Source organism: Rhizophagus irregularis, chromosome 5 (genome assembly GCF_026210795.1).
Source record: "Rhizophagus irregularis chromosome 5, complete sequence".
NCBI classification, from domain to species: domain Eukaryota; kingdom Fungi; phylum Glomeromycota; class Glomeromycetes; order Glomerales; family Glomeraceae; genus Rhizophagus; species Rhizophagus irregularis.
Window position 1 is genome coordinate 2,629,539 of NC_089433.1, and position 17,189 is coordinate 2,646,727.

Sequence of the window (17,189 nt, forward strand, 5' to 3'; positions counted from 1 at the left end):
AACTCACATCAAGGTTCTGCAATTTTAGCTCAAGGTTTAAAAGATATGAAGATTAATATTGAGAGATTACAAATATGGTGTAAGACTAGATGGGGTTCATTGTATATGACAGCAGATTCAATTTTACGTGCGCGTCCTGTTTTTGACTGGGTGAGATAATTTTTTTGATTGTTTATTAATATTCTTTATTTTATATAATAATTCTAACAATTAAATACTATAGATTTTATTAGAACATAATGGTATTGTTACAAATTCAAACGTTTATCTCTTAATTCAAGATGAAGAATTTTTTACAAATTGTCGTCATATTCGTTCAATTTGGGCTCCCATCAAGGAATGCATTAATATCCTTGAAGCAAAATCAGCTTCTTTAGCTGATTGTTTCGTGCAAATGATCAAATTAGCAATTGCTATATTTCGTCTCCCTTCATCAAATCCCTTTAAAGCTTCAGCAATTCAGATTTTTAATCATCGTTATCTTGAATTTCAGCATCCTGCTTACTTATTATGTTATTTTCTTCACCCTTATTATCGAGGTATTTACTATTTTTCAGTTAATTATTAAAATCATTATTGCTAAAAATTATTTTGATTTTTTAGGTCTAGGACTTAATGATGAAGGATTTAGAAATGCAGCAATAACTGCCACAACTCTCTGGCAAAATTTAGGATATTCTGAACAAGAATGTAGAGAACTTCTTACTCAATTCCGAAAATATGATCAAAAACTTAAACCTTATGATTTATCTTATGATAAAAATATGGATACACCCGAATTATGGTGGGGTTCTATAAGAAGTAAACCATATTATTTACGAGATCTTGCACTTCGTTTATTTGGTATTGCTGTTTCACAAGCAGGATGTGAACAAAATTTTTCTGTACTTAAATGGATTATTGGAGATAGACGCACAAGGCTTGATGTTCAAAAGCTCGAAGGTATTTCTAAAATTCGTTCTTATTACTTAGCAAGCATTAAAAATGAATTATCATATTATGGAAAGCATTTGGATGAAGCAGAATTAAGAGAAGTTGCCAATACCTCTGCAGTTGGTGAAATTATTGCTTTAGATGATAATGATAATGATACTAATTATCTGCTATTAGAGGAAGATCAGGAAAGAGAAGGTACACAAGAACGTACTACTTTAATATTGGAGGACATTATTGATTTTACACAACCAATTTTTGAAAATGCAGAAAATGTGGATAATAATACTAATGAAGAAATCAATATAGATAGAAATATGGATTTTAGTCCTATTGATTTAGTTAACCAAATTTTAGAAAACTAATTTGTTAGTTATTAATTTGTTGTATTAAATTCAAATTTATTGAATAAACTCATAAATCATATGTCAAATTTGGCAATTTATTATATTTTAAGTTACGGCAATATGGTATGCGTCTTAAGTTATGGCATACGTCATTATGTCAAATTTACTCTTGAGTTACATGCATTATACGTCTATGATGTGACTTAACTTAAGGTTACGTCACGTCATTAAGGCTGCACCTCTAGATAGAACCGAACTGAACTGGACAGTTCCGGTTCGGTTCCATTTCGGTTTTCGGTTCTACCCGAACCACAAAAAAACCGAACTGAACTGACCTGTTCGGAGCTTTATAGGAAATATTACTAACATTTCCTATATTTTTTTTGTAGGACCTTTGGCGCACTTGACTTGGAATTCGGAAATGGTAAATTTTGAAGTAGAAATTTATTTTAAATTATTTTTTTTTAATTTCTATTAGAAAATGTTACTAATATTTCCTATAATTTTTTTTTATAGAGCTTTCTGCATATTTGATTTTGGAGGAAAACGAAATAGTAAGTTTTGAAGCGTTTCACTTCAAAACTTTTAAAATTAATATTTTTTTTATTTTTTATTAGGAACGTTCTAATTAAACATTTCCTTTCTTTTTTGTAGATTCAGTTCTTAGGAATTTGGAAATTCAAAAACGGTAAGTTTCGTACATTTTGTTACGAATCTTCTGTTGTTTTTTTTATTTTTTTAATTAGGAAATGTTTACTAACATTTCCTTTTTTTTCTTTCATTTAGAAGATTTCAGATTAGATATAAACTTTTGCCAACCTAGACTTCGGAAGTTTTAGATTCTAGATGGTTATAGGTAAGTTTCACAAATGTTGTGAAACTTATGTATATATTTTTTTAATAGAAACGTTTTCTAACGTTTCCTTTTCATTTTTTTAGGTTTCAGGAGTTCAAGTCACTGGAAATTTGTAAATAGTAAGTTTTATTAATTACGTTGATTTTTTTAGGAAATTGTTATTAATATTTCCTTTCTCTTATTTTTTAAGTATCATCTGGTGTAAAGCTCTGAATGGATCGGTTTGGTCCAGATTATAGACGGTTTGGATTAGAGCCAAAATCCATAAGAACCGAACTGAGAAACTGGCGGTTCAGTTCGGTTTAATCTGATTTTTATAAAAATGTGAAAAATCGAATAGCCATCCATCCAGTAATCGTAAAAGGTCGAGCCATACATCATTGGATTTGTCTTGACGAGACGCGTCAAATAATGCAAAGATCATGTCTCTAGCATTGAGAGATCACACGTTAACTCACGCTAAATGATTTATCAATAATTAGAATTAGCAAGTCATCTATCAGTGCTAGAGACATGGTCTTACCACCATTCGATGCGTCTCAGTGAGACGAATCCAATGAATATAAATTCGTCCATGTATGACCACTGAATAGTGAATAATGTCAAGTTTCGCATTTTTTTAAAATTTTAGAGTGTTAAAAATTAAAAATTCCAATACATGAATTTATTCGTCATCCAATGGTCATACAAATATGAATTAGGACTCATTGGATTTGTCTTGATGAGATGAGTCGAATGGTGGTAAGATCACATCTTTAGCATGGATACATAACTTGCTAATGCCAATTTTTTATAAATCATTTATCATGAATTAACTTACGATCTATTAATGCTAGAGACATGATCTCACCACCATTCGACTCGTCTCATCGAGACGAATCCAATGAGTCCTAATTCATATTTGTATGACCATTGGATGACGAATAAATTCATGTATCAGAATTTTTAATTTTTAACACTCTAAAATTTTAAAAAAATGCGAAACTTGACATTATTCGCTATTCAGTGGTCATACACAGACGAATTTATATTCATTGGATTCGTCTCACTGAGACGCATCGAATGGTGGTAAGATCATATTTCTAGCACCGATAGATGGCTTGCTAATTCTAATTATTTATAAATTATTTAGCGTGAGTTAACGTGTGATCTATCGATGATAGAGACATAATCTTACCACCATTCGATGTGTCTCGTCGAGAGGAATCTAATGATATATGGTTCAACTTTGCACGATCACTAGATGGACAGCTATTCGATTTTTCGCATTTTTATAAAAAATTGGATTAAACTGAACCGAACCGCTGGTTTTCAGTTCTAATACCCGAACCGAACTGAACCAAATTTTGAGCCAGTTTTGGATCGGTTTTCCGGTTTAGCCTGAACCATTCGGAACTTTAGTCTGGTGTTTGATTTTGGGGAAACAGCAGGTTGATTTTGTAACAATTTTCGTTGCAAAACTTATTTTTTCAAACTTTTTGTTTTAGTGATTTAGTAAAAATCAGAATGTATGAAATGAGTTAAAGAAAAAAAAAGCAAAGTGAATTGGAAAGATATCTGGGCGATACAAAGTTGTTGGAAATACGCAATATGTATAGCTATTCAGCGTACAAATTTATCATTGATGAACGTAAAAACTATCTTTGTTAAAAGTCATAGGTATTTTTACACATATTTTAAAGATTTAGGCACAACTATCGAAGAAAACTTAAAGAAGAAAGGTTTGGATAATATCTAAAGGATTAACATAGTTTTACATTAGACATTAGATTATTTAATTAGATTATAGATTATTTAAATTAGTGATACCTGGTTAAACTTTTTTTACCAAAAATTTCAGTTTTATCACCAACCAGTTTCGGTTTCGTCATTGACTAAACTATATAGTAATAATTTTTAAGTTTAAATTTTAATTATATAAAATTATAGTTTTATTATAAAAATATATGAAATTATATTATATATATAATAGTTTTATATATTCCTTTAAAAAATATTATATTTTAATATAAATTTATTATTATTTTTTTTTATAAGTAATTATTAATAATTAAAAATCCATGGAAATCTATAAAAAATCCATGAAAATACTATGGAATATTGAATTTTGGCATTTCGTCTACTATTTCGGTTTAGTTAAATGACTAAATATTTCAGTTTCGCCTGGGATTTCTAATTTAAATTGTAATATAATGAATTTAGTGTTAATAAAATAATAAAACAATACATTATTATGCTATATTTTCACGTTAGTATACACATTGTTTATCGAGTTTATTAATAAAAAAAATAATATTTTACAATATGAATCAACTAACATATAATACGCATTGTTTAACATTAATCTACCATTTTTATACGTGTTTTTTGATAGTGTCAGTCATTATAGGGTTAGTTTTTCTACGTTTTAAAGCGTTAAGCAACACTAGTGTCAATTGGTGCGTTAACTAACACTAGTATATACCACCCAAAATCTTAATTACGATTTAAAAAGTTTCAATAACTAAAAAAAAAAATTTAAAACAGCGATAACTAAAAAAAAAATTAGTATTCTACAAATACAAAGTCTACTATAGTGTCTACCACAATTCTATTTATAGTTATCAAGGCCAAGCAGTTGTTCTGTCAGTTCTCAAGCTTTCTTAGTAATGATCTAATTTCAGTTAACAAAGTAAGTTTTCTAGATTCACTACCATCTAAACTTTTCTTCATATTCCTAAAAGTAGCGGAAATATTTTTTTTTTTGAAAGGCTTGTTTATCTTAATTTTGTTATCTGTAGTATTTGGTCCAACCTTGTGTGCCAAGTTTTGGTTTTGCTTCTGATTTTAGCCACTTCTTGATGCGATTACAAGATTTAAATCTAAAACAATGATTTAAATTTTATTATTTAATTATTGGTTCAAATCAGGTTTTTTTTTTCTTGAAAGATTCTTATTCCGTTCTTTATATAAGATAATTTTGATAAAGAAACCAAACAAACCAGTTTAAATATTATTTGTCAATAAAATGCAGTTACATGATGGTTGATTATGACTTTTTGATAGTTGAGGTAAAAAATACCTAATCTAAACAGGACTTCACTTACTTATAATAAAGGTCACCATAAAAAATTAGCCTTTTACTAATAGTTTTTACCTTACTTTTTTCTTAAATTTTATTGGTTAATTAGCTAAAAAGAAAAAAAACTATAACAATATAACATAAAATTTCCTTTTATAGTAAGATCTGCAAAGAATTTATATATGATTTTTACCTTAGACCTGGGGTGACTATCTTATTATAAGTAAGCAGGATTCTGTCCAAACGCCTTCGAATTCTTGCAAGTTTGGCTTAGTATTGGTGATTTTATTCAAATCCGCTCAATTTTTGTAATATGTGATAAGCTTGCTGGTACTTTTCTTCTGAACTACTTTAAACGCTTTGCATCCCAAATGTGAGATAGGTGATTGGGAATGGTCCAATAGATATAGCAACAAAGTGGTAACAGTTTCAGGTATATTTTTCACCACAACTTGAAATAATTCACGTTCTTTTCTTTGTTGAAAATTCCAGTTAGCAGGATACTATCAGACAGGAGAAAGACCTCTTAAAGGAGTGGTCCAGACTCCTTAATTCTATAGACTCATAGCCTACTCATTGAAGTTGATTGAAATGGTAATCATTAAATATTTCTTCTGATGTTTAGTCTTGAAAGCGATCATGTGACTTTATTTTTCAAAATGTTAAAGAAGTTCAAGTTGAGCCCAGATGGAAGGGATATTGTATAAAGTAATTTCCTAAACATTGTCCTTAAATACTGGGTCATATCTGGTTATTATTGATTGTATTTCTTTTGGAGGATCGCGTTGTTGTTTATTTTTAGCCGGCTGAGCCTTGCTATCAGACGCCATGTGCTTGATCGCATTATTTTTCTGCCTTAAAGTTCTGAATGGGTTAGGTCAGGTCAGGTTAATTGATAAACCTGACCTGAAATTTTTTTTCAGGTTAGGTCAGGTTATATCAGATTATTTGTTTGACTTGACCTGTACTACTAGTGCTTCAATTCAGATGAAAACTTGAATATTTTCATATGATGATTATGGCTGAAAAAGATTATGAATTTCAGATTTAAACAGACTATAATTTAAACCAACATTAAAGTATTATTATCCCAAAAATTTATACTAATTCTGGCCAAACTCATAGTGCCAGCGAAATTTAATGAAATTCAATCCAGATGAAAATCTGGATAAAACTGCTACAGATCGAAGCACTACTGACCTGAACTGAAACCTGAAAATTTTCAGGATTTTTATTAAAATATCAAAAAAAATGGTGCAAAACATTTTTTTTTTGAAATATTGCGATTCACTTTCTTATATTAAAATCGTATAAAAAGGTGAATCGCAATACCGCAACTAACTTTTTTTATATAAAATCAATATAAAAAAGTGAATTCCGATACCGCAATTCACTTTTCATATATAAAATCAATATAAAAAAGTGAATTCCGATACCGCAATTCACTTTTCATATATAAAATCAATATAAAAAAGTGAATTCCGATACCGCAATTCACTTTTCATATATAAAATCAATATAAAAAAGTGAATTCCGATACCGCAATTCACTTTTTATATATAAAATCAATATAAAAAAGTGAATTCCGATACCGCAACTCACTTTTATTATATAAAATCAATATAAAAAGTAAATTATAATACCATAACTCACTTATATAAAATCATAGTTTCTGGCAACCTAAACTGATACTGAATTGCAATTGCTAAACCTGACCTGATAAATTCAGGTCAACCTGTCAGAATTTGGTCAACCTGTTCGGAACTCTATTCTGCCTATTACTGGATGGAGTCAGGGAGGTGTCACGGTTGCTGCCTACATCTAAATTCCTGGAGGGCTGGAGGCCATTTCTGCAAACATAACAGTACGTCCTTTTCCTTTTGGAGTATAGGTATGGCTTTGGCATTCAATTTTGTGGAACTCTTCTTAGAGTTCTTTGTTGAAGATTCAGCAATCACATTCTCTGATTGGTGTTTAGTGTTTTGATCATTGTGTTCTACATCTATTAATTAGTATTCGACATTTTCAAAAATTTTCATTTCCATCGGCTATACTTGTGTTGATACTGGCGTACCATTGGTTAGTTCTGTTGACATAAACTGTGCCACTTGTTCTTAGATTGTTTTCTCAATGTAATTCTTTAAAGAGACTTTGTACTTGTTGGCAACGGTGGAAAGAGAGTGGAAGCAAGCAAGTAGATAAGTTGTACTGCTCTTAACACAAGCCAAGTTCTTTAAGTACTGGCCTATAGGTTTTAATAAAAGTTTCAGTATTGTTGTATTCTTCAGTAGGTAACATACGCTCTACATATCTTTGAATAGCGGTTGGTTCAGTAAGTTCAACTTCTGAAGGGCAATACGTAGTATTTCAAAAAAGTTCTTTCTATTAATATTACATTTTGTGATTTTTTTAAGGTCAATATTGTTGGTTTATTTGTTCAAGTGAGACATTTTTATGCAATAAAATTAAAAAAAATTAAAATTATTTTTCCGCTAAAAAATGGTCATAATAATCATCAGAAAGAGTTTTTTCTTTTTTAATTTTAGGTTTTAACTTTTTTTTATTTTTTAGTTTCTATAGTATTTGTATAGTTTTCATCATATTACATACTGTTTTTTTTGCTTATTAGTTTTAAAATTTGAAATTTTAGATTTTAGGTTTTTTTTGATATTAAATTTTTTTTATAATATAAATTTTAGATTAAATTAAAATAACATTATTTTTATATATTAAATTCAAAAGGGTGAAAAATGATTTTTTTTTTAAATTTTAAATTTATATTACTTTTATTTTTTTTAAAAAAAAATTTTAAACCTTTTTTAATTTTATAATTTTAAAATTTTGGATTTTTACAATTTTAAAAAGAGTTCAAATCTGTGTTATATCATATTCCTATAATATGTTACATAAAAAAGTCAAAAATGACATTCTAAATTCTTTTTGATATATTAAGAAAACTTGTAAAGCAGTTAAAAATATGCATAGTATAAGGTTTCTTATAGTATATAGTAAGTGCATAAGGTTTCACACCAGGATTTTTTAAAAAATGGGAATCTTAACAAAGTCATGTAATCAAAATGATCGACATAATTAATATAAAAATTACCAAAAAAGGGAGATGCGACATATAGCAGGCATAAAAAAAAACATAAATTCTTTAAATTTTAATTTTTTGAAATTTTAAAATCTTGAAAAAGAAAATTTTTAAAAATTTTTTATGATGTAAATTAACATTACAATTATATTAAAAGAATAAAGGCCAATATATCGTACCTAAAATTTAGAATTGAACATACATAATATAGAGGAAGTGCACTTAGCTTTAAGTCCCAAGCTCTTAGTATGCATATAGAGAGGGAGTGTGGGTGTACTTATAGGTGTTACTGTACTTTGATTCTAATTCTTTATTATTGATTTTTTTTATTGTATTAGTCATTTTATTTAACAATTTTATATAATAAATAATTAAAAAAAACTTTTTTCTATATAATAGGAACCTTTGGATATTAAAATTTTTAACCAATTAAGTTTCATAAATTATTTATGTAATTATGTAATTTACACTTCCTTTTTAATCATATAATTAAAGTCTAATTCTGCAAATCTGTAATTTTAGCCGTAGTTGCAAAATCATATAATTGTTTCAGCAGTAATAACTCTAGTTTCAGATTATAAAAAAATTTCGTTGTCATGTAATTATATACAAAAATAAAAAATGGGTTAATAAAAGCATGCAATTTTATAAAAAATATATACAATAAAGTCCAAATAGAAAAAAGGAATCCTATCGGATTATTATGTAATTTATATCATGTGATTTCGCAATTCAAAAATTCCGATGACAATTAAGGGTTCTTTGTTCTTTGATGTGTGCGTGGCCGCTTGAAGCAAACAAGAATGATAAAATTTGATTTAGTTTAGTTTATATGCATGATTTCTAACTTTATATAAATAGTTTCATTTGGATTTCCCGATTTGAGTTTTTTCATCGCTTATTACATGCATAACCAATTAAATTTGTAGTCATTGAGTTTCAAAGAGGATAATTGATATATAAACATATAATAAACGTATTTATCTTTTGTTTTTTTTAAAAAAAAAAATAAAAATAAAAATAATTTCAATACATCTAATATCAAATTGTTTTAACAAATTATGGGAAATTCATTGGAGAAAACTAGTCAAACAACATCAGATACCTTGCCCTTTAAGCATGATATTAAATCAGGAATTTACGGTTATATGATGAGTGTAGACGAAATCATCAATACCGCAATTAAACAATTAACGACGAGTCAGCTCTACAATTGCTGTATTGATCCACTTGAATTAAATAATATTCCATGTTTTTCTCCTGTAGAAAAATCAGATTTATCAAAATTCTCAATTGTAAATTTATCAAGAAACGTTTGTTCATCCATGGGAAAAGAATATAAATCAGAATTTGAGAGTATTTACGATTTTTTGAAATTTAATATTGAAGGAAAATTGTTAAAAAGTAAATTAAATGAAATTAATAGTGTACTAAGAGATGGTCTTAAACAAATTCAAGTGGAAATTGAAGATTTAGAAAAGAATCTTTCAGAAGATGAACTAAAAGCTCAGTTAAAGAAATTTAGTTTGGCTTTAAATAATTGGGGTATGGAGAAATCACATATGTGGGCATCCATTTCACGTCAGTTACTTGAATTCATTCAATCTCACGCGGATGGCGCAGCATTCAATAATCCCAAATGCTTGGAAATATATATTACAGCTTTGTGTTTATACGCATTCGCTAGGTTACGTTCCGAACGAAAATCACAAGAAGAGCCTATTGATAAACAAATTCAGCGCGTCATAGATGATGCATGTAAATTACTTCGGAAGTTCATTCAAAATGTCACTTATCATAATGCAGAAGCTTCATTTAAACGTGAACAAAATCCTTATTACGGTATTGAAGAACTTCCGGGATGTGGACCTGTTGACATTTTTTGTGGTTTACATAAGGGCCTAAAATCTGCTACAATCCAAAAATTCGCTTGTGAGGATAATCAGGCAATTTCCTTTGATAAAGAATTACAAGAGATTAATTCTTTTAAACTTGGATTTAGCAAATTACATGTTCTTTTACCAAAAACTTTTTATAAACAAGATAAAGAAAATAATAATAATATTATTGTAGATGTTAGGGTTCCTTTTCGATATAATTTTGATTCTTCCTTTGATATTGATCGTATTTGGGATTATAGAAGAGAAATTTGGCAATTTAAACCGAATGAATATTGTGTTTATATTTCTCCCTTAGTATTTAGAGCTATTCATGAAATTTCTGTTATTTCTGCCGTTATCAATAGCAATGAGACGGAGAATAGTGTTTTTGAACGGCCAAGTTATTCTAAATTAGCTAAAGCTTTTGAACGTAAATTGTTATATAGCGTAGAAATTACTTCGGAGTATGAAAAAGTTGTTGAAAACCAGGAACCTTGGAAAGTTTATGTTGTGTAATATTGTAAATTAAAATTGTAAATCGTATGGTTCACGTGGAATAAAAAATTGATTTTGATAATTTTGATATAAATCTTTAAAAACATAAGGTTGGTAAATCATTGGTGATGATATAAACACATGATTTCATTGACTAAACCAATTTTATCCAAATTTATAACGAATCAAACATATTTTCTTCCAGTTACACGTATTTAAATCTTTGAAATCTTTGCCGTTGTTTGAATCTCATGATATAATAGGGAGTCAATAATTTGTGTGCTCTTTACAATTATTGAACTCTAAGAAAACTTTCTGCTTTGAAAGTATTCTGGTGTTGCTTTGTTAGTGCTGATCTCCCGGCATTCAATATTCAATATTCTGATTTTTCACTATTCTCGTAATTACGATTTATTTCTTGCATAGCATCTTACACAGAATTTTGTTACTTAGAAAATTCTACTAAGAAAGTTCCTCGATTTTTTATGGATATGGGCGATTGCAACAGTAAAAAAATGACAAAATCATCTCAATTCATAACGTCATATTGTTCCCACTTCAATAACGCCAAGGACCTGAAATCAAAAGAAATTTCTTATAAAAATTCAAGTAGAACTTCCCCGACCACTATTCATAAAATTGCATCCCCAGTTTCTGTTAATATTAAGCATGATGGTAATGGCGTGAATGCACTTACTTTTTTCCGGAATGGTGAATATGTGAAACAAAGGCCGAACAAGCTTGTTCGTGCTGATTTATTTAAGGATCAAAAAGGGACAAGACTTAATGGGTTTTTATTTTTATTTATTTATTTATTTTCAAAAAAAAAAAGTTATTATAAATACTTTATATTATTAAAAAAATTTCGATAATTTTTTTTTAGTTCTATTGTCATGGCAAATGGTTCCAATAGAGTTTTTAAGTCACAGATTGTGAACAAACAATGTACCTACTTTAACAAATATGGTATGAAAAAATTTTCTCTCTTATTTAGTTTTGATTCATTCAAAAATTTTATATTTCAAAAAAAATTTTTTTTCATGCAGGTCGTTGCAAGGATGGTGATTTGTGTTCATATAAGCATAATCCAAATAAGGTCGAGATTTGTAAAAAATGGCTCAAAGGAGCAGAGTGCTCTGGCAAAAAATGTTATCGTCAACATATTTTATCAGCCCATATAATCCCACATTGTAGTCATTTCGCAAAGGGAATGTGTCTTAAAGGTAGTGAATGTCGTTATACACACGTAAAGGTCAGCAAACGAGCTGATTATTGTAAAGAATTTATGGTAGACGGCTTCTGTGATGCAGGTGAAAATTGTCGGAAGAAACATGAATGGGCGAATATATAGAATCCGAAGCCTTAATAGTTATATCACGTCCAAAAAATTCAAAGATAAACGATGAACCAAAAGCAACAAACGAATTCTAGAGATTGGTTCCTTGAAGAATGCTAACCGCTCCTTTTTTTATTTTATTTTTTGATTTTTATTTACCATTTTTATTGTACATAATTTTGTAAATAATGCATGATAAAAATATTATATTAATTTGCGAAGATAAAAATAAAAAATAATAAATTAAAGGAAGTATTCCCGAAAGGAATCATGCGAAAAGATTAAAAAAATTTTTTTTTTAATGATAATTAGCCATTTTTAGGAAGCCCGAAGCAATTTCAAAAAAAAATTAAATACTAGTCCGAATCGTAAAATTTGTAAAATTTCGATTTACTATAAACAAAGTAGATCTGTACATATCAAATTCGGATATTCATCAATGAATGGTTTTACTATTATTTGTTTCACTGTAGGGTATCTATTACCCAATTTTGATTAATGCATGTAAACTATATAACGAAGCAAAAAAAAAATTATTTCAAGTATCACTTAATCGGTTCTTTACCCACAAAAAAAAAAATATATTATATATTTTTTTTATTCTACTCCCTTTTTACATATACAATGGCAACATTTAAAGAGACCTCCTCACTTTATCAAAAGGGTAAAACTGAAGAACTAAATCCTAAAGAAGCTTCAAAACTTAAGGTAACCAATAAAGTTTCAAATGTCCTTTCTGCGGCACGTATGTTTGAAACTATGGCAACACCTTCCATAAAAGATAAACTGGCAAAATTTGAAAATAAAGGACCAAAAAACAATGAAATATCCTCAAATATTGAACGTAAAAATAATATTAAAGGATTTGAAACAAATATAAATAAAAAAAATAACATTAGTCCTTCAAATTTTGAAAAAAAGTCCAATAATTCTCCGTCTATTTTAAATAAAGATAATAAAAATAATATTGCCATTGATAAAAAATCCACTTCCTCTTCCTCCTCTTCTATCACTGAAAAAAAAAGTCCTACCACCATTAATATCAGTAATACCAATAATACCATGACCACTGATACCATGACCACTAATACCGATAAAATTAGCCCTAATCCCATTATTACCGATAACAAAGATTTAGTTAAAAAAGATTCTGCTATTGACCTGATGAAAAATTCAACTTCAGAACAATCTCCACCTACTAATGCTGCCGCGGCTATTGCAATGTTGGCTTCTCGTATCTCTGCTTTAGAGGACGAGCTAGAAACTGTAGGAAAGGAAATGGTAGATAACGTAAAAAGGGAAATAGATCTAGATTTAGAATTAGATACAAAATTAAATAAAAAAGAGGAAGAGATACAGACTGTTACAGAACCTATACAGGACAGATTAATTCAACTTGATGCTGACCTAGCCCAATATAATAAATATAGAGTTAGTGATGATAATAATGATTATAGTAATAAAAGAACATCTTCTGACACAAAATCTTTAAGGGAGCATTCGGATTATTTTTCGGATCCTACAACTTACACTACTTATAATTCATCATCAGACATTTATAGTTCAAAATCATTATCACGAAGTTCTCCTACCGATTTTTCAAAGTCGGAAAATGGAAAATATTCTGGTGAGGGAAATGGAAGTTTTCAAGATGATAATAGTAGTGTTAGTAGTATAGCATCATCTACTTTTTCTCGTTCTCGAGTACCATCATATGAAACAAATCGTAGTATATATAGTGCTGAGATGGATTCATCAGAATCTTTAAAAGCTCAATTAGAGAAAAAGTATAATGAAGACCTAGAAAAAGCAAGACAAGAATTAGCAGATGAATTAGAAAAGACAAAAAATAAGCATTGGAGTGAATTAGAGAGGACAAGGAAAGAGCTTTCAGAGCAAAATAAGTGGAATGAAGAAAAAATTCGTATGGAATTAACTAATTTACATAAATCTGAAAAAGAAGAATTGATGAGAATTTATGATGCTGAAAAAGATAAGATAGGGACTGAAATTGAGACATTAACAAGAATAAAAGAACGAACTGAAAAGGAGTTAATAGAATTAAAAGAACGTTTTGAAAGTGAAAAACAATCTATAATACGAGAATATGAGAGAGAAAAAGGACTATTAAGGGAAGAACATGAAAAACAATTAAATAATATTTCAAGATTACAAAATGATGCTCAATCTACAATAAATGAAATAGATGAAATAAGAAAACTAAATGATATTGAAAAAATGGAGTTAGAGAGTAGGTTAGAAAGAGCTCATCAATCTGAAAGAGAACTACTTTTAACAGAAATAAAGCAGAAGGAAGAATCTGAAGCTAACTGGCGACAATATAAAAAAGATACTGAAGCTACTTTGAATGAATTAAAAACACAACTTTCATTGCTTGGAAGTTTAGCACAACAAAAGGAAGAAACTGAATCCAAGTTGAGTAAATTGGATGAGGAACATTCGCGTACTCTTGAAGAATTGCAAACCCTTATTAGGAAGAGGGAAGATGCTGAAAATACACTTGTTCAATTTCAGCAAGAAAAAGAAAAGATTATCCAAGATCTTAAAAATGAACTATATAATAAAGAAAATGCAGTATCTGCATCGAAGGAGTTGCGTGATCAACTTAATGATGCTAATGATGAATTATCTAAATTGCGTCTAGAATTGTCCAATCGTGATTCAGATATCAACAAAGTTAATGAGCGCTATGAAATATTAGAAAATTTAATATCAGATAAAAAAGAACAAATTCAAAGGTTAGAACGTCAGGTTCAAATAGAGAGAGATGAAAAAAATAGAGAGATTTGTGAATTGAAAAATTTCCATCAAAGAGATCGTGAAGAAGCAATTGCCACACTGCGTTCAGAATTAGCGTCTTCACATAGTCAAGATCTTGAAAAACTTCGAGAACAACTTATAAATGAACGTAAAGAACAAGAACGTTCTATTAGACAAGAAATGGAAAGGAATCGTTCTAATGAATTTGAGTCAAAACAGTCACGTTTAAAAGAAGAATACGAAGCAAAAATCGCCGAGTTAATACGTAATAATGAGACTCTTGAACGCAAACTTTCTGAAAATGCTGTATCTGTTAAACTTATTGAGGATACTAGTCGTCGTTTGGAAACTGCGGAAATGTCTTATTCAGAGCTTAGTACAAAACATCAACAGTTTGTTCAAAAAAATTTGCAAATGTCTACTGATCTCATTAGTTTACGCAATAAGGTTGAAGAGCTTGAACAAAAAAACGAGACATTGGTAAAAGAAAAGAAAGTTGAACAAGAAATTTTTAATTCAGAAAAACAGCGACTAGCTTCAGATTTAGATAATGCTAAAGAAGAAATGCAGCGTATACACGAGGAAGGTTTATCATTAAAAGGTGAAGTTAAAGAATTAGAAGGAGAACGTAATAAATTAGCTGGCGTTATATCTATAATGAAGGAAGAATGGGAGAAACAGTATAAAAATTTAAAAGAAAAATTTCAACAGTCAGAGGTGGAAAGAATTGATTTACTTTCTCAAGCGACAGATTTTCAAGAAGAAAATCTTAAATTGAAAGAGGCAACCGAAAATTTAGACAAACAGAAAGATGCTTTATCGAAACTTTTGGAAGAACATCAAAATGGAATGCAAACTTTAATGAAAGATATGGCTTCTGAACGTGAAGTATGGCGACAAAAAGAAGCCGACCTTATTACAAATCATGAATCTATGGAATCTGAATTTAAACAAAAGGGATCTGAATTAATTATTGTTCGTGAAGAGTTAGAAATAGCTCGTTCTGAAAGGCAGACAATGAAGCAAAAATTAATTGATGTTGGTAAAGAAAAAGTTGCAGCAGATATTAAAGTACGCGAATTAGAGACCGAAAAGAAAAAAATAGAAGGCGATTTGTCAAATATTTCAGAAGAAAAGAGTAGACTATCAAGTCAACTGACAGATGCCAGAAAACAATTGGATAGACTAAAGGAACAATTTAAAGATTTAAAAGATGATGATGAATCGCGTATTCTTCGCCTTACTAAGGAAAAAGAAGAATTAAAAGACAAATTGTCTAATATTTCTAGTACACATAGTGAGGAACTTAAAGCTAAGTTAAATAAGATTGAAATTGAGTATGAGAAGAAAGAAATGGAAATTTGTCAACTTGAAACGAGCAAAAGACAGTTGCAAACGCGTATTGAGGGTCTTGAAGCTTCAACGAATCGTCTTACAATAAAATTGAAAGCAGCAGAGTCAGATGCTGAGCAGACTAAACGAAATGCTGACATTCAATCACGAGAACTTCAAAATCGTCTTAGAGATTCACAGATTGAAATCGAAGAACTCCATAAACAAGTGACAGATCTTCGACAAAAACTTATTGAGAAAGAGCATATTGTAGAAACTCATAATAGACAATCTGCAAATAAGGATGATGTAAGACTTTCAAATGCTACAATGACCATTACGACTCTTAATAAACAGATAGAAAAATACAAAGTATCCCATGAAGTACTTGAAGAGCAAATCGCATCACTTAATAAGAAACTTTCTGATGCTGATGGTAAGGCCGATAAGTCTATTACACAGGCCGAAAAAACTATATCTATGCTTCGTAATAAACTTGATACAATTCAAAAGGAACATACTCAAGAAAAAAATCAGCTTAAGGTGCAACAAGAGGAGGAAATTGCAAATCTGACCAAGATGTTAGAATCCATAGAAAAACGGCAGCGTAACATTTCAACTAATGATGTAAATATTGGTTCAAGTAAATTAAGTGATTTGGAACAAAAAATTAAAGAATTGGAAAGTTTATTAAAAAAATCACAAGGGGAATGTGATCGGTTGAGTGAGACACTTGCACAAGTTCAAATGAGATATTTGGATGCAATTAATGATAAGGATCAGTTGACGCATGAAAAACGTGAAGTTGACAAAAGGTTTAGGACCTTGGAAACCCAGTATCAAGAGGTAAATAACGTTTGAGATTTTAGTTTTTTTGTTTATATTTGTTATACTTTTATTATTCATACGTTTATGTATTTTTAATCATTTATTAATAGGTCTTGCAAAAGAATATGGATTTAGCCATTCAATTGAGTTCGAGATAGGACAAATTGAAATCAGTAAATTTTTTGCTTTCTTCTTCCCCCATCTATAATAACCAACTAATACGATTTTATTCAATAATTTATATAA

General features: G+C 29.2%; 3 protein-coding genes across 3 annotated transcripts; all 3 read left to right on the plus strand.

Annotated features, from left to right (window-relative positions):
* The first annotated feature begins 9,280 nt into the window (after positions 1 to 9,280).
* On the plus strand, positions 9,281 to 10,764 carry OCT59_025100 (uncharacterized protein). Its single transcript, XM_025317021.2, has one exon. It carries the CDS (start codon positions 9,353 to 9,355, stop codon positions 10,685 to 10,687), a length of 1,335 nt encoding a protein of 444 aa, XP_025179281.1. The 5' UTR covers positions 9,281 to 9,352; the 3' UTR covers positions 10,688 to 10,764.
* Positions 10,727 to 12,277, plus strand: OCT59_025101 (uncharacterized protein). The gene is made up of 4 exons (XM_025317020.2): positions 10,727 to 10,776; positions 10,872 to 11,456; positions 11,550 to 11,632; positions 11,713 to 12,277. The coding sequence occupies exons 2-4, from the start codon at positions 11,152 to 11,154 to the stop codon at positions 12,015 to 12,017; spliced, it is 693 nt and encodes a 230-aa protein (XP_025179280.1). The 5' UTR covers positions 10,727 to 10,776; positions 10,872 to 11,151; the 3' UTR covers positions 12,018 to 12,277.
* A 195-nt stretch (positions 12,278 to 12,472) lies between these two features.
* OCT59_025102 (uncharacterized protein) lies at positions 12,473 to 17,101 on the plus strand (the record flags this gene model as incomplete). Its single annotated transcript, XM_066136153.1, has 2 exons — positions 12,473 to 16,961; positions 17,054 to 17,101. The coding sequence occupies exons 1-2, from the start codon at positions 12,501 to 12,503 to the stop codon at positions 17,099 to 17,101; spliced, it is 4,509 nt and encodes a 1,502-aa protein (XP_065991865.1). The 5' UTR covers positions 12,473 to 12,500.
* Between the last annotated feature and the right edge of the window lie 88 nt (positions 17,102 to 17,189).

Excerpts from the sequence above, each read along its gene's own strand:
- OCT59_025100 (XM_025317021.2), top strand. The coding sequence starts at position 9,353 with ATGGGAAATTCATTGGAGAAAACTAGTCAAACAACATCAGATACCTTG.
- OCT59_025101 (XM_025317020.2), top strand. The coding sequence starts at position 11,152 with ATGGATATGGGCGATTGCAACAGTAAAAAAATGACAAAATCATCTCAA. Across the intron at positions 11,457-11,549 it reads AAAGGGACAAGACTTAATGG|TTCTATTGTCATGGCAAATG; the intron begins GTTTTTATTTTT and ends ATTTTTTTTTAG. Across the intron at positions 11,633-11,712 it reads TACCTACTTTAACAAATATG|GTCGTTGCAAGGATGGTGAT; the intron begins GTATGAAAAAAT and ends TTTTTCATGCAG.